This window comes from Giraffa tippelskirchi, chromosome 3 (genome assembly GCF_054371585.1).
Source record: "Giraffa tippelskirchi isolate mGirTip1 chromosome 3, T2T-mGirTip1v1.2.pri, whole genome shotgun sequence".
NCBI classification, from domain to species: Eukaryota; Metazoa; Chordata; class Mammalia; order Artiodactyla; family Giraffidae; genus Giraffa; species Giraffa tippelskirchi.
Genome location: NC_137277.1, coordinates 64,512,253 through 64,536,457, shown reverse-complemented (window position 1 = coordinate 64,536,457; position 24,205 = coordinate 64,512,253). Strand labels below are relative to the sequence as shown.

Here is a 24,205-nt window from a genome sequence, read left to right as displayed (position 1 = left end):
TACTACATAATGATCGAAGACCAATCCAAGATGTAGATATAACAATTATAAATATATATGCATCCAACAAAAGAGTACATCAAAATATAAGGCAAATACTAACAACTATAAAAGGGGAAATTGACAGTAACTTAATAGTAGGAACTTTAATACCTCACTCATACCAAAGGACAGATCATTCAGAGAGAAAATATGGAAATGCAAGCCTTAAATAAAAAATTGGACCAGATGAACCTAATTGATATCTACAAGGCATTCCACCCAAAAGAAGTAGAATGCACTTTCTCTCAAGCACACATGGAACATTCTCTAAGATAGATCACATTTGGGGTCACAAATCAAGCCTTGGTAAATTTAAGAAAATTGAAATGGTATCAGGCAGTTTTTTGTACCACAAATGCTATGTGTTTGTATACCAGTTCTAGGAGAAAATTTGTTAAAAACACAAACAAATGGAGGCTAAACAATACACTTATAAAATACCAAGAGGTCACTGAATAAATTAAAGAGGAAATAAAAAATATCTTGAAACAAATTACAGTGAAAACACAAATAACCATAACCTATGGAACACAGCAAAAGCAGCATTAGAGGGAAGTTCATAGCAATAGAAATCTACCTTAAGAAACGAGAAAAATATCAAATACACAATCTAACCTTACACCTAAAGCAACTAGAAAAAGAAGAACAAAATTCCCAAAGGTAGTAGAAGGAAAGAAATACAAAGATCAAAGCAGAAATAAATAAAAAAGAAAACAATAGGAAAGATCAGTAAAACCAAAAGCTGATTCTTTGAGAAGATAAACAAATTTGAGAAACTATTAACCAGACTCATCAAGAAAAAAAGGATAAAACTCAAATCATTAAAATTATAAATGAAAAATGAGAAGTTATAGTAGACAATGCAGAAATACAAAAGATCATAAGAGTATTATGTGCAACTAAATGCCAATAAAATGGACAACATTGAAGCAATGGACAAATTTTTAGAAAAGTATAAACTTCCAAGACTGATCAAGAAAGGAATAGAAAAAAATGAACTCAATAACAAGCACTGAAATAAAAACTGTGATCAAAAGTCTTCCAAAAGCCTAGGGCCAGATGGCTTCACAGATGTTTTCTATCATATGTTTAGAGAAGAGCTAACATCTATCCTGCTCAAACTCTTCCAAAAAATTTTAGAAGGAGGAAAATTCAAACTCATTTTATGAGGCCACCATCACCCTGATAACAGAACCAGACAAAGATATCACACACACACACACACACACACACACACACACACAAAGAAAATTACAGGCCAACATCACTGAAGAACATAGATGCAAATGGCTACCCACTCCAGTATGTTTGCCTGGGAAATCCCATGGACAGAGGAGCCTGGCGGGCTACAGTCCATGGGGTCTCAATGAGTCGGACATGACTCAGTGACTAAACAACAACAGGTGCTCAATAAATATTTCTTTTAAAAAAAAATAAATAAAAAATAAATAGAAGTCATGCTGGCTTTGGGAAAAAAAAAAAAATGCTCAACAAAATCCTAGCAAGCAGAATACATATAATATGATCAAGTGAGGTTCATCCTAGGGATGCAAGGATTCTTCAATATACACAAATCAATCAATGTGATGGCCCATATTAACAAACTGAAACTTAAAAACCATATGACCATCTCAATAAATTCAGAGAACCTTTTGACAAAATTCAACACCATTTTATGATAAAAGACTCTCCAGAAAATGGGCATAGAAGGAAACTACCTCAACATAATATAGGCCATATTTGGAAAACCCACAGCAAACATTATTCTCAATGGTGAAAAACTGAAAGTATTTCCTCTTAAATCAGGAACAAGATAAGGATGCTCACTCTCACCACTGTTATTCAGTATAGTTTTGGAACTCATAACCATAGCAATCAGTGAAGAAAGAGAAATAAAAGGAACACAGATTGTAATAGAAACTGTTTGCAGATGGCATGATACTATACATAGAAAACTCTAAACATGCCATGAGAAAATCACTAGAGCTAATCAATGAATTTAGTAAAGTCACAGGATACAAAATTAATACACAGAAATCACTTGCATCCCTATACACTAACAATGAAAAATCAGAAAAAGAAATTAAGGAAATATTTCCATTCACCATTTCAACAAAAAGAATAAAATACCTAGGAATAAATCTACTTAAAGAGACAAAAGACTTGTATGCATAAAACTATAAGATATTGGTAAAGAAATCAAAGACAACACAAATAGATGGAGACATACATGATCTTCTTGGATTGAAACAATCAATATTGTGAAAATAATAGTAACCAATGCAATCCTTAGATTCAATGCAATATCTATTAAATCAACAGCATTTTTCACAAAACTAGAACAAAAAATTTTACAATTTCTATGGAAAAACAAAAGACCCTGAATAGCCAAAGCAATCTTGAGAAACAAAAATGGACCTGGAGGAATTAACCTACCTGACTTCAGACTATACTACAAGCTACAGTCATCAAAACAATATGGTAGTGGAACAACAACAGAAATATAGACCAATAGGCAGAACACTTGATGACATAAATCAAGCAAGATGCTCTATGACCCACCTCCTAGAGTAACAGAAATTAAAATGAAAGTAAATAAGTGGGACCTGATTAAACTTAAAAGCTTTTGCACAGCAAAGGAAAGTATAAGCAAGGTGAAAAGACAACCTTCAGAATGGGAGAAAATGATAGCAAATGAAACAACTGACAAAGGATTAATTTCCAAAATATACAAGCAGCTCATACAACTCAATACCAGAAAAACAAACAACCCAATCAAAAAGTGGGAAAAAGACCTAAACAGACATTTCTCCAAAGAAGACATACAGATGGCCAACAAACACATGAAAAGATGCTCAAAATTGCTCATTATTAGAGAAATACAAATCAAAACTACAATGACTTCACACTGGTCAAGATGGCCATCATCAAAAAGTCTACAAACAATAAATGCTGGAGAGGGTGTGGAGAAAAGGTAATGCTCTTACACTGTTGGTGGGAATGTAAATTGATACAGCCACTATGGAAGATGGTATGGAGATTCCTTGAAAAACTAGGAATAAAACGACCATATGATCCAGCAATCCCACTCTTAGGCATATACCCTGAGGAAACCAAAACTGAAAAAGGCACATGTATCCCACTGTTCATTGCAGCGTTATTTACAATAGCTAGAACATGAAAGCAAGCTAGATGTCCACTGACAGATGAATGAATAGAGAAGTTGTGGTACATATACACAATGTAATATTACTCAGTCATAAAAAGGAATGCATTTGAGTCAGTTTTGATGAGGTGGATGAACCTAGAGCCTATTATACAGAGTGAAGTGAGTCAGAAAGAGAAAGATAAACATCGTATTCTAAAGCATATATACAGAATCTAGAAAAACGGTACTGAAGATTTTATTTACAGGGCAAAAATGGAAAAACAGACATAGGGAATAGACTTATGGATGTGGGGAGAGGGTGAGATATATCGAAAGAGAAACTTGGAAGCTTACATTACCATATGTAAAATAGATAGCCAACAGGAATTTGCTGTATGGCTCAGGAGACTCAAACAGGGGCTCTGTATCAACCTAGAGCGGTGGGATGGGGAGGGAGATGGGAGGGATTTTCAAAAGAGAGGGGAGATATATATACCTATGGTTGATTCATGTTGAGGTTTGACAGAAAACAACAAAATTCTGTAAAGCAATTATCCTTAATAAAAAATAAATTAATTTAAAAAAAAAGAAATATGACTAATGGAATAAAATAGAAAGTTGAGAGATAAGCTTTTGCACTTATGGGGATCTTACCCCTGACATAAGAGGCAAGAATATACGAAGGAAAAAAGACAGCCTCTTCAATAATTGGTGCCTGGAAAACTGGACAGCTACATGTAAAAGAATGAAATTAGAACATTTCCTAACACCATACACAAAAGCAAACTCAAAATGGATTAAAGACTTAAATGTATGGCCAGAAACTATAAAACCCTTAGAGAAAAATATAGGCAGAACACTTTAGAAGATATATAGCAAGAACCTCTTTGAACCCACCTCCTAGAGTAATGGAAATAAAAACAAACAAATGGGACCTAATTAAACTTAAATGCTTTTGCACAGCAAATGAAACTATAATCAAGATAAAGCAACAGCCCTCAGAATGGGAGAAAATAATTGCAAATGAAGCAACTGACAAAGGATTAATCTCCAAAATATATAAGCAGCTCATGTAGCTCAAATCAAATAAATGAACAACCCAATCAAAAAGTAGGAAAAAGACCTAAACAGACATTACTCCAAAGAAGACATACAGATGGCTAACAAACTCATGAAAAGATGTTCAACATTGCTCATTATTAGAGAAATGCAAATCAAAACTACAATGAGGTTTCACTTCATGCTAATCAGAGTGGTCATCATCAAAAAAATCTACAAACAATAAATACTGGAGAAGATGTGAAGGAAAAGGAACCCTCTTTCACTGTTGGTGGGAATGTAAACTGATATAGCCACTATGGAGAATAGTATGAAGATTCTTTAGAAACTAGGAATAAATCTATCATATGACCCAGCAATCCCACTTCTGGGCATATACCCTGAGAAAACCACAATTCAAAAAGACACATGGACCCAATGTTCATTGCAGCACTATTTCCATTAGCCAGGTCATGGAAGCAACCTAGATGTCCACTGACAAATAGATAAAGAAGTTGTGGTACATATATATAATGGAATATTGGTTTTGTTGTTTGGTTTCAAAGTAGCATCTGACTCTTTTGCAGCCCCATTGACTGTAGCCTGCCAGGCTTCTCTGTCTGTGGGATTTCCCAGGTGAAAATACAAGAGTGGGTTGTCATCTGTTTCTCCAGAGGATCTTCTTGACCCAGGGATTGAACCTGCGTCTCCTCCATTGGCAGTCGGAATCTTCACCACTGAACCACCAAGGAAGCCCCAAATGGAATATTACTCAAGCCATAAAATGAACAAATTTGAGTCTGTTATACAGAGTGAAGTACGTTAGAAAAACAAATATCATATATTAATGCATATGTATAGAATCTAGAAAAATGATGCTGATGAACCTATTTATAGGGAATAAGTGGAGACACAGATGTAGAGAAGGAACTTGCGGACACAGCAGGAGCAAGAGAGAGTGTAATGAATGTGGAAAGTAGCATTGACATATATATACTACCATGTGTAAAATAAATAACTAGTGGGAAGCTGCTATATAACACAGGTAGCCCAGCACAGGGAACTCTCCTCTATATTCCATAGTAACCTATATGGGAAAAGAATCTAAAACAGAGTGAATTTATGCATATGTATAATTTATTCACTTTGCTCTATGCCCGAAACTAATACAGCATTGTACATGAACTCTACTCCAATAAAAATTTTTAAATCACATAAAATATTTCAGAATTAATCAAGAAAGTGAAAGGCTCCTACTATGAAAACTATAAAACATAAATTAAAGAGAACCTAAATAATTGGAAAACAGCGTGTGTTTAAATACTTGAACACGTTATATTGTTCAAAGAGCAATACTTTTCATAATAAAGACAGATTCAATTCAATTCCTAAAAATAAATTAATAAATCTTCCAGTCCATGAACATAAGTTATCTTTCTACTTATTTGTGTCTTAAATTTTTTTCAGCAATATTTTATAATTTTCTTTTTTTAATTTAAATTAGTTTATTTATCTATTTTTTTTAACTTTACAATATGGTATTTGTTTTGCCATACATTGACATGAATCCACCATGAGTGTACATGTGTTCCCCTTCCAGAACCCCCCTCCCACCTCCCTCCCCATCCCATCCCTCCAGGTCATCCCGGTGCACCAGCCCTGAGCACCCTGTATCATGCATTGAACCTGGACTGGCGATTCGTTTCACATATGGTAATTTACATGCTTCCGTGCCATTCTCCCATATCATCCCACCCTCGCCCTCTCCCATAGAGTCCATAATACTGTTCTATTTATCTGTGTCTCTTTTGCTGTCTCGCATACAGGGTTATCTTTACCGATTTACTAAATTCCATATATATGTGTTAGTATACTGTATTGGTGTTTTTCTTTCTGGCTTACTTCACTCTGTATAATAGACTCCAGTTTCATCCACCTCATTAGAACTGATTCGAATGTACTCTTTTTAATGGCTGAGTAATATTCCATTGTGTATATGTACCACAGCTTCCTTATCCATTCGTCTGCTGATGGGCATCTAGGCTGCTTCCATGTCCTGGCTATTATAAACTGTGCTGCGATGAAATTCAGGTACACGTGTCTCTTTCAATTCTGGTTTCCTCAGTGTGTATGCCCAGCAGTGGGATTGCTGGACCATATAGCAGTTCTACTTCCAGTTTTTTGAGGAATCTCCACACTGTTCTCCATAGTGGCTGTACTAGTTTGCATTCCCACCAACAGTGTAAGAGGGTTCCCTTTTCTCCACACCCTCTCCAGCATTTATTTTCAATGTATGATTGTTTTGCCTCCTTGGTTTTATTTATTCCTAAGTATTTTATTTTTATGCTAAAAATTGTTTTATTAATTTCCCTTTTGGATTGTTCATTTTTAGTGTATTTTCAAAATTTCAACTGATATTTGTTGATTTTTTTATCCTTCAACTTTGCTGAATTAATTTATTAGCTCTAGCAGTTTTTTCGTAGGTCTTTAGAATTTTTAAAATCATTTTGTCTGCAAACAGACATAATTCTACTTTTCCAATTTGGATGTACTTTATTTCTTTTTCTTGGCCAGTTGCTCTGACTAAAACTTCCAATATGTGTCCAATAGAAGGGTGAAAGTGGGCATCCTTGTTTTATTTCCAATCTTAGGAAAAAGTTTCAGTCTTTTACCATTGAGAGTAATGTTAGCTGTGAGTTTTTAATAGATTCTCTTTATTGTATTGGAGATATTTCTTTCTATTCCTAGTGTCCTGAGTATTTTTATCATGAAAGGCTGCTGGATGTTATCAAATGTTTTTTCTGCTTGAATTGAGATCATCATATGTTTTTTTCCTTCATCTTATTAATAGCATAGTATTACATATTTTGTTTTTCATATATTGAACCATTCTTGCACTTCAGGAACAAAACTCACTTGGTCTTGATGTGTTTAATCTTATTACTGTGCTGTTGAATTCAGTTTGCTACTATTCTGTTGAGAATTTTTGTGTCATATATTCATAAGAAATATTGATATGTACTTTTCTTGTAGTATCTTTGTCTGGCTTTGGTATCAGTGTAGTGTTGGCCTCATGGAATGAGTTACAAACTGTTCCCATCTCTTCAAAGGTTTGGAAGAGTTTCAGGGTAATTAATGTTAAATCTTCCTTGAAAATTTGATGGAATTCACCAGTTAAGTCATCTTGTCCTGAGCCTTTTGTTACTGAGAGGTTTTTTAAAAAATTACTGACTCAGTTTCTTTGCTAGTTATAGATCTATTCGACTCAGATTTTTAATTTCTTCACGGTTCATTTTTGATAGATGTATATTTCTAGGAATTTGTCTATTTCATCTAGATTATGCAATTTTGTTGATATAAATGTTCATAGCATTCTCTTATTATCTTTTTTATTTTTATAAAATTGGTAATGTCTCCACTTATTTATTTCTGATTTTAATACTTTTAAGTCTTCTCTCTCTTGCTCTCAGTCTAAACTAAAGGTTTGTCTACTTAGTTGATCTTTTCAAAGAACCAACTTTGATTTTGATGACTTTTTTCCTGTTTTTTTCTCTTCTGCATTGTATTTATCTCCATTCTAAGGCTTATTATTTCTTTCTTCCTGCTGGGTCTGGGTTAGTTTTTTCTTCTTTTTCTAGTTCCTTAAATTATGAATATAAAGTTAGGCTATTAATTTGAGATCTTTCTTCTTTTTTAGCATATGCATTGCAGCAATAAATTTTCTTCTTAGCACTGCTTTCTCTGTATCCCTTAAGTTTTGTATATTGTGTCTCATTTTTGTTTGTCTCAGGTATTTTCTAATAAAACTCACAGGTTATTAATATTATTTTTAAATTTTAAAACTTATTTATTTTGATTTATTTTTGGCTGCACCACATCTTCATTGCTGTGCTCAGGCTTTCTCTAGTTGTGGTGAGTGGGAGATACTCTTCCTTGTGATGCCTGGGTTTCTCATTGTGATGGCTTCTCTTGTGGTGCACAGACTGTAGGCACATAGGCTTCAGTAATTATAGCAGCACTGGACTCAGTAGTTGTGGTGCATGTGCTTACTTGCTCCACGGCATGTGGAATCTTCCTGGACCGGGGATTGAACCCATGTACCCTGCATCAGCAGGGGACAAATACCACTGGACCCCCGGGGAAGATCAGAAACTTAGATTCTTTACTAAGCTATGGTGAGTCTACTGATGAGCTCATTTATGAGATTCTTCATTTAATGTAGAGTGTTTTTGACGTCTAACAGTTTCTTTTGATTTCTTTCTTGGAATTTTTCCTGTCAGCTGTATTATCACCTGCTCTTGCATTTTGTCTACTTTTTTCATTAGAACTCTTAGCATATTACTCACTCATTTTATAATCTGTAATGTGATAATTCCAACACCTGTGACTAGTTCTGGCAATATCTTTGTTCCTCAGACATTGTTTCCTTTTGCCTTTAGCAAATAGTTTTCTGTTGAAAGTCAGAGATTGTATAGGGTAACAGGTACTGAAGTAAACAGGTTTTTAGTGTGAAGGTTTATGCTAATCTGGCTAAGAGGTAGACTATTTTCTTATTTCTTGCATAAGTACCAGAGGCTTTGTATTACTGTAATGGGCTTATTTTTCCTTCCCTTCGTTTTTCTGTGGCTTCCCTTTGTTCTGATCTTTAGTGAGAGACTTTGTCTTATAGCTCTTTTAGTTTTAATCCACCGTTCTTATTACTGGAGGCTTTTTAGTGTGGAGATAGGTTTAGTTGGAAGTGGGAGAATGTGCCCTTATCTTCTCAGCTTCTAATCAGTCTCAATCTTTTGTAGTCCTGTAATGCTGGGGTAGGGTAAAGCCTTCTGAAACCCTAATTCCTTCTGGCTCACCATTTCCAGTTTTTATTTTGGAATCCTCTTCTGTTTAACTATCCCTTTCTTTCTGTCTTTCTACCTGTCTATGTTTTTCTTAAGTGAGACACAAAGGCAGGAAATGTCTGATTGGGTAGAATTCCCTTCTTTCAGCTTGGAAAAGGCCTCAGAATATCCCCCCTAGGAAGTCTCTCCCCTTTGCATAGGCCTGTTAGGGAGAAGGCTATGGAGGGTTTCACAATGGCTATTCTCTCTTTGCCAGGACCATGAAGGGACATTTGTCCTCACCCTGAAAATATAGAATGGTTTCTGGAAGAAAGCCATGAATGTATGGGCACCCCATTTACTGCCAAGCCCCTTATACCTTCCTACTCAGTCACAGCAATTTGTCAAAATTACCCCTAAATGCTCCTACCAGTTCTTCATAATCTTGAAGCGTCTGCTCCAGGTCTCAGTTGCCTCGTTCTCTGGATGCACCTGTGTCTCCAGGCTTCAGAGAAATTATTTGCTCTGTGATCTCATTTTATGACAGGTCAAGAAAATTATGGATTTTCAGTTTGCCCGCCTTTTTCTTGTAAGGAGGAGAATGACAAATTCCAAGGCCTTACACATAATAACAAAAGAACCAACCTCTCCCTTCCAAAGATGAAGGCATATGTAGTATGTTTGTATGAGCATGAAGCTCAGGCCATTAAAAACACCAGGATCTTAAAATAGTTTGGCACTGGGGTAGGGATATGGAAGCAGGATTCACTGGTCATTTAGAAAAATGCATCTTTTCCTTGTTAAGTTTCACTTTCATAGTTTTGAAGAGGACTTTCAGAGGGAACTTTCAGAGAGATCATTTAGGCAAAAAAGAAGTGCAGTATTATTTGTAACAGCTAAAATGGGAAATTAACTTGAGTATCCATCAACAGCAGAGTGTCTCAATTACTTACCACATACAGGAGACTGCTCTGCAAGCTGTTCAAGAGAGTGAAGAACCTGCATGCTGCTGATGCCTGCTAAGCCCAAGGAAGATGTCTATGAAACAGTGTACAGTAAAAAAAAAAAAAAAAAAGGTGCAAGTCATGTGTATTTATGTCATGGGCACAGAAAGGGTCTGAGAACACATCCAGTTTCAAGAAGGACAGGGAAGCTGAGGCTCTGCACTTGGCATTGTTTGGATTGCTTGTAGTGAATGGAAATCGATTTTGAATCAAAACAACCGGGGTAAGAGAGGAATTAGAAGAAATTTAGTTTTCATTGTTCTGTATTCAGTGTATTAGTCCTCATTTGATAAAAATAAATAAATAAGCAAGTAAACAAATAAATAAAATGAAGAGTCAGGAAATGTAAGAAGTGCCCCCAATGTAGTTTGCAGGGTCTTCCCCAACCTGTGCTCGCCTTCACCCCCTTCTCCTTTCCAGCACCTTCTGCTCACTTCCCTGCCCTCCTGGTCCACCCAGCCACCCTACTGTCAGGCTCAGCTGCGAGGGTGCCTGGATCCCTTCCAGCACCTCCCATATCTGAACTCAACCTCAGAAGGTTGGAAGGGCAGAAGCGCAGTGCACAGCTGTGATCTGGGGACAACTGGGCTTTCTTCTCAGGATTTTACTTTACATGAGAAAAACTTTCTATAACTTCTACAGCCATGAGTGAATAGAAGGACTGGAAATTGACCAGGGTTCCAAAAATGGCCTGTGCAGAACTTTTCCACGCTCATCACTGGGTTAGACACCTGTCCCAGGACTGACTTCCAAAGTTTCCCTCTTCCTACCAGTGGATCACCTCATACAAATGGGACACACTTGAGGCCTGTGGAACCCAGTCAGATTGGCATTGCCTGGATCCTGGATCCCTCTTGCTGGGAAGGGCAGCCTGAAGAGTGGGGTACAGAAAAAGAGATGGGCTGAGGGAACCTTGACTCACAGAACACAAGAGGAAGATCACATGGCCTCCTTCACTCTCCCAGCAAGATGTCTCTCAGGCCACTACTGGGTCTGCTACTCAGATTGCTGAATGATAATCTCTGTGGTGCCAGCATTGCCTAAGATCCCCCACAGATTGAGAGCCACTGGACCGGTATGCATGGCCCAGGGCTTTACATCTGCTTCCCTGCTGTTGAGTCACTGTACACCCTCTTTGCCATGGCCCCTGAGTCCTGGGACCACCTTGGTTCATACCCTTCCCAATACCTCTGGGCTGGGCTGATTCTTCCACATCTCCATGAGTCACTGTGTCAAGGAAGTCTTCATCAGAAGTTCAACCAAGTTAAACCCAACTCTGTTGCTCTCTAGACCCCAGGCCCACAGGCAGCAAGAAATCAGAAAACCATGCACAACTTTTTGATATTTCATTCTTGCAACAGTATTTACTGGGTACTCGCTCTGCTCAGGTGCAATACAAAGTAACAGGGAGGTGCACTCCTGGCATCCAGAGGCCCCAGACATCTGTATCCTGAAAGAAGGGAGAAGTGGAGGCCTCGAGGAGGGTGTTCACAGTGGGGGTCTGCCAAGAACTGAGCCCCACATGCTGGCTGAGTATGATGTGGGCAAGTCACATCCACACCATGGCCTTGGTTTCCACGTCAGTAACCAGGAAAGCAGCGGACGTGCATCACCTGCTCATGTCAAGGTCCCCAAAACTGTCACTCATGACAGTCCTAGGAGGAAGGGTCAAGTGTTGCTTCCCAAGAAGGCTGGCCCTGGCCTCCCGTGTGCCCTGTCTCAATGGGCCTGGTCAGGAGCCTTGTCATGCCCCCTTGAGCCTCCCATTTGCTGCCCTCAGCCTCCGCATGGCAGGCCCCAGGGAACAGTTACTAATGAGAGCTGCGGAGCATGTTCCAGCCTGAAAACAAAGCCTCAGACAATCAGGAGTGGCCCCAGCCTATGGTAGACTGCATCCCTCTGTCTGGAATTCCTCCCTCATCACTAGGCCCATGGCATCTCTTCAAGAAACAGCTTCATAGCTGCCTGTAGCATACTCCCCCCTCTCCCGGCCTGGTACCTCAACGAAACAGGGCACCTGAGGCTGGATCTAATCATAGAGGACCCTGTCAAGGAGCTTGTTGTTGGTCTGCTGCTCTGAGGCTGGCCAGACAGATACCTGCCCTTCCTGAGATACAAGCCACTTTTCCTTTTGTGATTCTGAATGTTTGGTGCTGTGCAAATGTTGTGATTTTTTGGAGGGGTTAGGGGATACAGCTTCATTCAAAAGTGAGCCTTTGCAAGAGGAGGCTAGGATGCTGGCAGCATGGAGGGTGAAAATGGCAGTGTGGAGAATCAGACAGCTTCTTCCCCAAGAGCATCTTGCCACCCACAGATCAGTTAGTGTAAATTGGGGGAAACCATTGCTTGTATGGGATGTTTTGTGACAGGGAACACCCATTGTTCAGGGTCTCCAGGGTCTCACCAGCCCTGGCAAGGTTGCACAGGAATGCATGGCATCTGCTAGTTCAAGGCTCTTGCTAAGATGGCTGGTCCTGCTTCTGATTCCCTTAGAGAAGCCCTTCAGGGCCCTTCAGCCCTTAAGCCATAGGTTATGGCTGCTCATTCTGGAGGCAAGGAGCAGGCTGAGGTGGGGTGAGTAGACACTACTGAGCTAACCCCCAGTCTCAAGCTTCTACCCAAGTCTCAGATTCTTCACTCACATTTATTACCCTCAATTCTTGTGCAGGCTTATCAGCACAATATGTGCCCTTTACAATATGTACTGTTTCCATCCCCGAAAGTTTCAAGCCAGAGTTCCTCTCTCCAACATACTGTATGGTAAGTGGCCAAGGGTATGTTTAGACACCTGGGTTTAGACTGTTCATTTGTGTGTGTGTGTGAGGAAATCAGTGAGGAACATTTTGAGAGCACTGGCAGCTTTGGAGTTGTCCTTGGCCTTGGGCTTCCCAAGACCTCTTCTGGCAGAGCTGTTGGGGTTAGACATGGATGCCTCCGTGTTAAAATGCCCCACCCTGCCTGTCTGAATATCGACACTCCCTTCCCCCTAATACAGTCCTCCAGTCCTCACATCAGGAACAAAGGATGGAGATTTGGGTCTTAGACTCTCCTGAATGTGATCCCAATGATGCAAAACTGTTCCAAAGCTGGGGCTCAGTCGTGCTGTCCTGGCAGCCCCTACTTCCTGCTGGTTGCAGAGGATCCCTTGTGATCCAAAAAGCTGCAGCGGTTTTCTGGGCACTTGCAGAGGGGGAGCACTGACTCACTAGCTGTTGGAAGTGAGGGCCAGAATTCCTGGCAAGTGATCCCAGGCAGAGGCACACTACAAGTCCAGCTGGTCCCTCTGTGCAGCCTCCTCCATAGCCCTTGAGTTGAGCTGCAGGGGCTGGTCCTCCACAGAGACATGGGCCTGGACATTCAGCTTGGCGGGCTCCTCCCTGAGCTGACTCAGGTCCAGAATCCTGCCTGGGCATCTGTGGTCCTGTGGGATGTGGAGTGGGTTGGCCAGGGAGGGCAGGCCACAGAAGGCAGCCAGGTTAGGGAAGCCATTAGGCTGTTTCTGTTGCAGAATGTCAGGGCCCCTGGCCTGAGGCTTCCTGCAGAGCCCACTACCTGTGTTTTGTCTTGGGGGCTGAGCAGCAGGGGACTGGCATTCTGGGTTGATCTGTAGGGCTTCCACCTGGGCCACACAGCCTGTCAGGGTGAGTTTTGAATCCATGGTGGTTCCCCCAGGACCCAGCCTCCAGGGACCTTGGAAACACCCGAGGTTCCTAGGCAGCCTGGGCTCCTGGGAGCCAGGCCAGACAGATGGGTTTGGGACCTTGTTTTTCCTGGATGTGTTGGTTGCCATGGTGGCTGCAGACCCTACGGAGGAGAATGAGCCTTCAGGGTGGCCTTGTGTCCCTTGCTCCCCAGAGACCTGCGCACACTCCAGAGAGGGGTCACAAGATGAAGACCTGGTCTCTTGCTTGGCCCCGGCTGGAACCTTGCTCACTCCAGCAAGCAGGCCCTTGGGACCTGAACATGCCCACAGTTCCTTCCTGCTGGGTACAGAGCTTGTAGAGATCCTACCTGCATCTAAAGCCTGGGTCCCCCTGCCTTCCAGTTTCAGTGGACCCAGGCCCATCTTCTCAGAGCCAGCTCCTGGTTTCTCCACTAGTCCTCCTGAGGGAGTTGCTGGCTCTCTGAGAGGTGAGGCAGGCAAGGCACGGAGCTCCGGGCCCCGGCGGAGCCAGTTGATAATGCCCATAGTGATGGCAAGCTCGGTGTCACAGAGCTTCAGCAGGCACTCTTTGCCCCTCCAAGAGCTCTGCAAGAAGCCCTGGCTGAGTAGGTCCGGGCCTGGAACAGGAGCCAGGTTCTCCTCTGCCCCAACATGGAAGCTGCACATGGACAATGGGTCTCCCAGTGCTGGCCCCGATAGACTCTCGGACATGCACAAGTCATCATCCAGGCTTGGACTCCCAGGGCCCTCAGTGGGGTCATAGAAGAGCTCATAGAGGGCATCTCCACTGTAGCTGTCCCGGGGGAAGCTGGCTGTGGGTGTGCCTGGGCTCGGGGTTTCCTTCTTGTCCTCCTCGAGGCCTGGTGAGAAGGAGTCATAGTAGCCCTCATCGCTCGTGGACACAGATTCTGGCCGCTCACTCTTGGGGGTTCCTGTGTCTATGGAGCTGGCTTTGGAGCTGCTGTGGGGATCCCTGCATGGGCACAGGGGGAGCTCAGCCAGCCTAGCTGCATCGGGCCTGGGCTGGTCTGTGTCTGATGCCTGGGGGCCTCCCAACCACGGGCCTAGCAGGGCGTGCTGCTGCTGCTTCACTGACTGATTCACATGATCCCAGAACTTGGCAAAGTCAGACATCTCATTCTGGGCAGGCGATGCCAGCTGCTCTACGCTGCCTTGGAAGGGGCCCCTGAAAGTCTTGCTGTCAGAGGCCTGTGGTCTCTGGGCATGGTTTGCCAAGCCCTCGCTCAGCTCCAAGGATGGCACTGAGCTCTCATCTGCAAAGATCTCCCCACAGCCTGTGAGTGAGTCAAAGCTCTTCAGTGAGGCCACGTCCTCACACAGGGCCCTGCAGAGGTCAAAGGAAGAATCAGGCAGAAACTCACTGTCAGAGAGGTCCTGGCACTGGCCATCCAGTCCCAGTTCCTCGCCCAAGGGGAAGAAAGCTATGCCTCGCTGCCCTCCAGTCTCTGGCGGGCTCTTGGGAGAAGACAAGCCCTGCCCCTTGGTTGCCCGTGAGGGCAAATTCTCAGTCTTGTTTCTGCGGATGTGGAATAGGTTACGAAAGCACTTCTTGGGTCGTTTCAGGGAAATCCTCTTCCTTGGGATGCTCTTGGCCACAGCTGGCACGAAGGGCATCTGGGGCACAAAGTGGCGGTAGTCGATCATGCGCTGGCTGCTGGGGGGGCCTGGGAAACTCGCGCTGTTCACCAGCTGCCCTGTTGCTGTGGCTGCCCTGTCAGCCCTGGGCACACTGTCAAGATTCTTGCCCTTCCGAACAAGTTTGAAGGTGGCCCCACAGAGAGCTGCAGGCCCTCCATTGGTGTCTGGCTGGGCTTCCTGATCAGAGCATCTGTTGTATCCCTGGGTGCTGGGACTGACCTGGTGGTCCCTCTCACTGTGGGGCAGCTGCTGCCCTCCCACTGAGACTGTATCCTCTGTGGTCAGGGCAGTCGCTGCTTGGTCTGGAGGTTTCTCATGGTCAATCTGCAGGCTAGATTTGATGAAGGTCTTTCCTCTCTTCAGCTCCATGCTGCTATGGGGAAAGCAGGAGACACTCAATATCTAGGATGGAGGCTTGTGGTTCTAGAAAACCTGTCCCCTTACCCCGCCCCTGCCCCACTCGCACAGGCATGGGAGCTGAGCTCTGACATCTGAGCTTGGATCCTCTGTGGAGGCAAGAGGAGAGGGAGATAGGAACTGTCCCACCCCCACACTTACTGCTCCAGCCTTTGTAGACAACTGATACTCAGAGAAGTTAGATCACATGCTTAAAGGCACAGAGTTGGATCCAAAATGAGAGCAGACAGGGTCTGGTGTTCCTATAACTGTGATCTTGTGACTCACTCAAGAATCCTTTCAAAGCTTGTCTGGGCAAGTTAGCCTCCTATATCCAGGCCCTACACTCTACCAATAGCACCATATCCTTAGAAGGAGTATCATGGCCCTTCTGAGTGGATGAAGCAGAGAAGTCAATAAGTAAGTTGCTTCCTTCATGTAAGCAACAAAGCTGAAAGGAAATCTGCTTCCAGGGCTGGGTGCAGTAGGTCATCAATGGAAGGGGAAGACACATGCATGCCCTTCAGGACTGATGTACCCAGCAGGCAAGCAAGGCACAACCAAGCATTTCTTGGTGCACAGAGAGCTTGAGCAGAAGAAGAGAGACAGCAATGTGGCAGAAAGCGGAAGAGAAGAGACAAGCATGAGACCAGGAATGGACAGACTGGCCATACACAGCACATCATGAGCTGGAGGAGCAGGCAGGCGTTGTCTTTCATACATATCCTAACTGACAGACATTGATACCTGGAGTGCCATCCAGAGAAAGTTTCTGATGCCCAGTCTGAGTTCAATGGGAAAGAATGCTGGAATCGCTTATTGATGTCTTCCCTGGACTTGAGAGTGGGAAGGTGGTAAGAATGTTAACAAGTTGATCATTGTTGGCACAGCTGGGGAGTCTGGACTTACCCTGAGTCAATGAAGAGCTATAGAAGTCTTCTGAGGGAGCAGGTAGAAGCAATGGCATAATGAATTTGGTGGTCTGAGACCATTTATCTGATGTTTGAGTGGAGGATGGACTAAACCATGAGAGAGGCTCTGTGAGAGAAGACTCACAAGAGGCAGTAAAATGGGCCAGGTATAAGAAGATAAGGTCTAGATGGAGGCTACAGCTCTAAGCATGGTAAAGAGAGTAAAGCCATAAGATCTTTCAAAGGAAGAAACACCAGGATTCAGCAACTGAATAAAGAAGACAAACAGTCTAGAAGCCTGAGGCCTGGATACAAGCCATTAGGGGGATCATAAAAGAGGGAAAGCTGAAGTGGAGAGGATGAGAGGTGAATGAAGGCAAGGAAGTGACCTGTGCTAAGAGCTGGTTTGGGGGAGAGAAGCAGTGGTCTAGTTTAAATGTATTACCTTTGGAGTGAGTTTGGAAACCCATGAGAACACATGAAAAGAAGGCAGTACTGTGCCAGTAATCAAAGGATGTCACAGTCATCAGTGATTGCAGCACTCCAAGAGGAGCCAGTGAGCCCTGAGGAAAGTCAGGATGTTAACACACAGGATATTGGCCTCAAATAGCTGAGGTGCATATCAAAGGAATGATTTCAGTGAGCCCAGACTCTTGTATCTTCCCATACCTAGAAAGGCATTAATTCCTTAACATGGGGTATCTAGTTTTCTTTAATTAACCATAATCATTTGACATTAATACTACCTGCCCCTTGTTGCAAATCCTCTATATAACCTAGCTCCCACTCTCAATTTCAGTTCTCTAATGGTTACTTGAGATTCTGCCTCCAAGGCTTAAAGTCCTAAAAATTCCCACTGAATAAAATGTAACTCTTAAAAAAAAAAACAAACTAAAAGAAGGCAGGGGTGAAGAGCACCCCCTTAGAGCCAGTCCCTCCATCCTGGCTTGCTGGACCTCACAGGTATCCAGCTCTCAGCCTCCATCTGTCTCACTGTCACCACATGTCCTTGGCAGTGAGGAAATGCCAGTTGGTCTTCTGGCAGTTTGACCAGGGAGAGATTATAGAGTTAGGGCTGATTTCTCTGGTTCTCCATAGGGAGCACCTAGATTCACTCTCCCTTAGTCCACAATCTGTGAGGAAGGAATAGAGCAGGTGTGCAAGCAAGTAACTCTGTCAGTATGCATGCCTTTCACACCCACTGCCAAAGAAGCTTACCAGCCCCCTCCAGAGAGTCTCAAAAATGTTTAGCATGAGGTCTGGGAGGTGGGCGGAGGGGCTACCTCCCGGCCCAGCTGGCAACATTAAAACCAAAGAGGATGAGAAGAGGTGGCAAAGGTGGCACTGCAGAGGCTCACAGGGGCAAATGTCACCACCTCTGTCCCACTCCCAGCCCTTAGCAATGCTTCCTCCCCAGTAGAGGAACATCTGGGACTTCTGACCAGAGGAGAGCAGAAGGAGTAGGCACCATGCAAGGGAAAGTTGCAGAACCCAGGCTTGGCTCTGGCTATAGCCCAGTTCTTGGTGGCAGCACCCTGGACAGTGGGTCAGCTACCTTTCTGCCTCCTATTGGGGAGTATGTAGCATGTGCCCAAGCCTTTCCCAACCTGTACCTGCAGACTCCATTCTTACTTCTCCCAATCCTTTGTAGCCCAGCCCTGATGGATTTTGGGGCACACAGCATAGTGGTAACCAGGCAGAATGCTTAGCCCATAAGCTTATAAGGGACATACTGCTGTAACCCCATTTAACAAAGGAGAATTTAATATCCAGAAAAGTCAATGAATTGGCCCTCACACAGGTGGCAACAGAGCTAGGATTTGAACCCAAGACTGACTGATACTAAACCTGTGTTCTTAACTGTGATAGACATTCTATGAACCAACAGCTCAATTTCCCCTTCATGGGAAATCTAAATATGTTTTGTAAGAAATTTTGGAAAGGAAAATGAAGATTAAAAGCAAAAGTATAGCTCACACAAACTTAGAAAAATTGTAACTGAAGGTAGTATAATTTCTATGGCAAGAAATTTTGAAGATATTGGTTATGATTATGTAGTTACTTTTCTTATGTTTTAGAAAAATCTTTTTCTTACTGTACTCTGGAAAATAACTTCAACCAGTCATGATAAAGATTATTTCACTGAAATTCAGTGTGTGTTTAGTCCATTCAGTTTCCATGTTAAGATGTTTTATCAGATCCTGACTCTTTGGAAATCTGTGGTCCATTATGTGACATGGGTGGGAACTCCCTAAGTGGTCAGAGGATCCACTAACCAACTGAAGTCAGGCTGAGCAGTCATCTTTCTTGATAATTCTCAGGGGCCCAGTAGGATTTATCTAGACACCCAGGTGCTGGCACTCTCATTTCCTGAGGGCAGAGACCATATGTGTCCTGGTTCTCAGTTTTAAAAATGCACACTCTGCTTTGTTATCCTGTGGCTAAACAATCTCTTGGGGGGTGGGGGGGACCTGATAGATACTCTCCCATTATTTGCCAGCCATGAAGACCAATTTTTAGTTTTAACAGATCACTCTAGTTGTGAATAAGAATGTAAAGTAGAAGCAAAAGGGCAGAGAGGTCAGTTAGGAGCCAGAAGAGGGTCCAACAGAAAGAAAGTGGTGGCAGAGACTTCCCACATGTGAAACCTTCCCCTCGAAGCATCTTACACAGAGCATGCACATGCATATGAACTTGTTGCAAATTGAGAAAATGAAGTAATTTCATTTGCTGCTTTTCTACATTATGACTAACTAGCTCAACTGCCTGGAATTTTCTTTTCTTTTTGGTAAGGTAATTCTATGCTTTTCTTTCATTTTTGAACATGAAAATGATTGGGTATTTCATGCAGCAAAATAAAAACATTGGAGTTACACATGTACAACAGAAACAGTTTGGAAATACAAAAATTTTGGCTAATAGTTTTGGTATTTACCCTGATTTCCCCTGCCCCACCCCCCAATACCCAGGAAATCACAAACATGAAGCACATAGGGGTGAGTGGTGATAAGAGTAGGGGCTTCTGAGGGGAGCCCCACTCAGGGACATCTTGGACATTGGGGTGGAGAGGGTATGTATGGAGCAGTAGTTTATCTCTGTAATAGGCTACCTTGTAGAAGCCAAAACCTACCATATGGATGGAGTGAAGGCCATTGTGGGGAAGGACAGTCTCTGTGTTCTGGGGTGGGTGTGAGATTGGGGATAAAGCAGAAACAGAATCTGCACTGTTTTGAACATTACCAATTCACTCAACCCTCATGTTGGGGAGACAAAGGGACCTTTGGGGACCGAAGGTCCTGGTCCACTTTTTATAAGGGAGTGTCTGGATATTTCTGGCCTGCCCAGTGGAGAGAAGATGGGCCTCCAGTCTTACTCGTCCTTTCCCAAGACCTCATCCGCGAGAAGGTTTTCCCCTTCCCTAGCTCAGACTGATTGATCATCGCTCCCGGACACCACATCATCTTCGCTGGGCACCGGCGAGTGGACAGAGTGCAGACACTGGTTCCTCCACTCAGCCCGCCCATTGCACGAAAATCGCACAAAAATTCCCAAATCACTCCCTTCCCCCACTCCACGCACGCCTACATCCTCGGGGCTTTGGCGACTTACCGCTGAGGCCGGGAGTGTCGCAGTATGCGGTCTTGACAGGTCTGGGAGCCACGCCCGATACCGAGCTGCGCGCTCAGCACCACGGTCAGTTCCCGGCGCCTGGCACCCACTCAGGACCCGGGGGAAGCGGAGGGCCTGCGTCCTTCCTTCCGCGCTGAAGGCGCTGGGCAGCCGTTCCAGGAGACTGGCCCGCAAGGGTTAACCGCGAGAGGGCAACTAGGCCGGGGCGGGGCAGAGGTGGGCCGGGAGCCTGTCAGCCGCTGCGCAGTAGTCGGAGAGGTGACGCGCGCGGGGCTGAGTGGGGGCTGCTCTGGCAGTGCCTCCGTCTCGCTTTGTTCGTGTTTATTCTGCAATCAGCCTCGGTGCTTCTCTGCCTCCCCGCAGGGCTATGATTTTTGCATCCCTGAGGCCCAGCCTCTTGTGCACCCCAGATTGACAGTCATCCAATCGTGACTGTCGGCCCGACCATATACTGTATTCCACAGCCGCGGTCAGAATTCCTTAGAGTGCGCAGGTGTGGGTACCCCTAACCCCCACATCCCGCAGCGCCTGGCAAGTTTAACCCCAACCATCTCGGAAGGGCCTAGCCACGAGTCCTACCCAGTGTTCAGAGAGGATTTGGAAGAAGGGGAAAGTCAGACTCGAGATGCGGGGCACTCTTCCCGGAATCTTCCTTATGGAGTACCTTTCTTGGGCCCCAATTAGATTGTTAATGAGAAGGAAGGAGGTGCTTCCCTTTCAGGTAGTCACAGCGTGGGGTTTGCTGATACTGTGGGCTGCCGAAGTCTTGCAGGAGGGGCGAAAGTGTTGTGAAGACTCTCTCCCCATTGAGCTGAGGGCAGAGGGTTTGCACACTGGGTGTAGGAATAAAATATGGATTAAGCAATTCTGGGATGGCTCAGAGAAAAGTGCCAGGAGCATGTGTGAGGGGCGTAGCACAGGGCTGGTGGGGCAGGGTGCAGGTTGTGATGAGGGGACGGATCCCAAGCAGCACAGAAGAGTGCAGGAGGGGAGCTCTGAGAGAAAGAATGAAGGAGTCTTCCACCCAAGGCTTGGGCTGAGTCCCCAGAGAGATCAGAGATTTGTGGATGATGAAGGCCTTTCCTTTCTTTGAGCATGGTGGACTCCCTCCCCGTTCCTATTTAAAAAACAAAACAAAACAAAACACCGGAATACTACCTTTGGTCTGGGCTGAATTTGTCATAGAGCAGCAGCCTTCTTTTACTTGAGTCACCTTGAGATTGTCCCACCCCAGTCACCCCATTCAAGAGCTCCACCACAGGCCCCTCCTTCAGTGAGGATCACCAACCACATTTGGGTGATCCCCTTTCTCACATTTTTTGGAGTTGAACCACCTTTCTACCCAGTGACTGACTCACTGTTATCCCAGAAGTCCCCCTCCACTCATGTTGATAGTATAGTCCTGAACTTCCTGGCAGTTTCTGGCCTTCAGAGGTCCCTGAATCAGTTTTCCCCCATTAGGTAAAAACAAAGGTGAATCTGTGCCTTATCACCAAATAACCCTGAATCATGTGTCTGATCCCCTAGACTCCACACTCCTCACCAGTTAAAGCTAATAAGCGTTTGTTATTGTTGAGTTGCTAAGCTGTGTCCCACTCTTTGCAACCCCATGAACTGAAGTGCACCAGGTTCCTCTGTCCTCCACTCTCTCCAGAAGTTTGTTCAAATTTATGGTCATTAAGTCGGTGATGATATCTAACCATCTCATCTTATGCTGCCTCCTTTTCCTCCTGCCCTCAATCTTTCCCAGCATCAGGGTCTTTTCCAATGAGTCAGCTCTTCACATAGTGTGGCCAAATTGCTGGAGTTTCAGCTTCAGCATCAATCCTTCCAATGAATATTCAGGGTTGATTTTCTTTAGGATTGACTGATTTGACCTCCTTGCAATCCAAAGAGAAAGTAGGAAGAGAAGGGGATGACAGAGGATGAGATGGTTGGATGGCATCACCAACTCAACAGACTTGAGTTTCAGCAAGCTTCAGGAGATGGTGAAGGACAGGGAAGCCTGGCGTGCTGCAGACCATGGGGTCAAAAAGAGTCAGACGTGACAGCAACTGAAAAACAACTGGTAATAAACATTAGTCTCTCCAACTATGGTCTCCCTTCTTCCACGTTACAGCATTACAAAGACTTTTTATGTTCCTTAAACTTGTCACTTTTTGCTTAACTTCTTCCAATGAGTGATAATTGATCTAGTCAATGCTCTGCTTGCCACCCTTTTGTCAGTGAGAGCTACTCTAAGCCATCTACTTCCTTCTTTTAGAGAGTTTAAAAACATCTTTGCTTTTGGGTATTAAAAACCACAAACCAAAACAAACTTTATATATATATATATACACACAGATATATATGTGTATGTATACCAAAACATATAAATAACATAAATATGTATTTATATGTAATAAAAAACTATACAATTATACATGATAAAAAATATATTTATATATATAAATAACCTATATGTAGATATAGTTCACAACAAATTATGGAAAATTCCTAAAGAGATGGGAATGCCAGACCACTTTACATGCCTCCTGAAAAACCTGTATGCAGTTCAGGAAGAAACAGTTAGAACTGGACACAGAACAACAGACTGGTTCAAAATTGGGAAAGAAGTATGTCAAGGCTGCATATAGTCACCCTGCTTATTTAACTTATAAGAAGAGTGCATCATGTGAAATGCTGGGCTGGATGAAGCATAAGCTGGAATCAAGACTGTTGGGAGAAACATCAATAACCTCAGATATGCAGATGACATCACCCTTATGACAGAAAGTGAAGAGGAATTAAAGAATCTCTTGATGAAGGTTCATGGCAAATAGATGGGGAAACAATGGAAAGAGTGACAGACTTTATATTCTTGGTCTCCAAAATCACAGCAGGTGGTGACTGCAGCCATGAAATTAAAGGAGCTTGCTTCTCAGAAGAAAAGGTATGACAAACCTTGACAGTGATTAAAAAGCAGAGGCATTACTTTGCCAACAAAGGTCCATATTGTCAAAGCTATGGTTTTTACCAGTAGTCACATATGGATGTGAGAGCTGGACCATAAAAAAGACTGAGCGCTGAAGAATAAATGCCTTAGAACTGTGATGCTGGAGAAGACTTTTGAGAGCCCTTTGGACAGCAATGAGATAAAACCAGTCAATCCTAAAGGAAATCACTCTTGAATATTCATTGGAAGGACTGATGCTGCAGCTGAAGCTCCAATACTTTGGCTATCTGATGTGAAGAGCTGACCCTGATGCTGGGAAAGATTGAAGGCAGGAAGAGAAGGGGAAAACAGAGGATGAGGTGGTTGGATGGCATCACTGACTCAGTGGACATGAGTTTGAGCAAGCTCTGGGAGATACTTAAGGGCAGGGAAGCCTCTCGTGCTGCAGTCCATTGGAAGGCAAAGAGTCAGACTCTACTGAGTGACTGAACAACAACATAGTAAAGAATTTTCAAAAGATGAAAAATAGAATGGAGAAAATGCAAGAAATTTCTAACTCATTTAACAAGGACCTAGAAGAAATAAACATAAGCAAACAGCAACGAACAACACAACTACTGAAATTAAAAATACTCTAGAAGGAGTTGTTGATTAAAAAAATATGCACAATGTAAGAGTCATGAGTTTTATTTGGAGAAAAACGATGGCCAGAGCCCAGGGGACAGTACAGATAACTCTGAGAAACTGGCCCAAAGAGGTAGTTGGGGAATGTCAATATATGTGATTTTGGTGAAGAAGGAGTTCATGCAATCAGGCACTTATTTTACAAAAGGTTTTCTGCTAATCATGAGAAGCTGATGTCACCATGCAGGGATTTAGTGCTTTTCTAGATATGAGGAGACACAAACATTGTGATTATGAAATCAGTTCCTAGAAATATTTAGCTATCTAAAGACCTGTT

At 43.3% G+C, this 24,205-nt stretch overlaps 1 protein-coding gene and 1 long non-coding RNA gene across 2 annotated transcripts; one reads left to right on the top strand and one right to left on the bottom strand.

The window, feature by feature from the left end:
• Positions 1-2,809: 2,809 nt before the first annotated feature.
• Positions 2,810-5,448, top strand: LOC145543012 (uncharacterized). The gene is made up of 2 exons (XR_014080343.1): positions 2,810-3,509; positions 3,672-5,448. It is a non-coding gene; the product is annotated as an uncharacterized LOC145543012 (long non-coding RNA).
• Positions 5,449-12,676: 7,228 nt separating this feature from the next.
• AMER3 (APC membrane recruitment protein 3) lies at positions 12,677-18,821 on the bottom strand. Its single transcript, XM_081583137.1, has one exon. It carries the CDS (start codon positions 15,739-15,741, stop codon positions 13,312-13,314), a length of 2,430 nt encoding a protein of 809 aa, XP_081439263.1. The 5' UTR covers positions 15,742-18,821; the 3' UTR covers positions 12,677-13,311.
• Between the last annotated feature and the right edge of the window lie 5,384 nt (positions 18,822-24,205).

Excerpts from the sequence above, each read along its gene's own strand:
- AMER3 (XM_081583137.1), bottom strand. The coding sequence starts at position 15,741 with ATGGAGCTGAAGAGAGGAAAGACCTTCATCAAATCTAGCCTGCAGATT.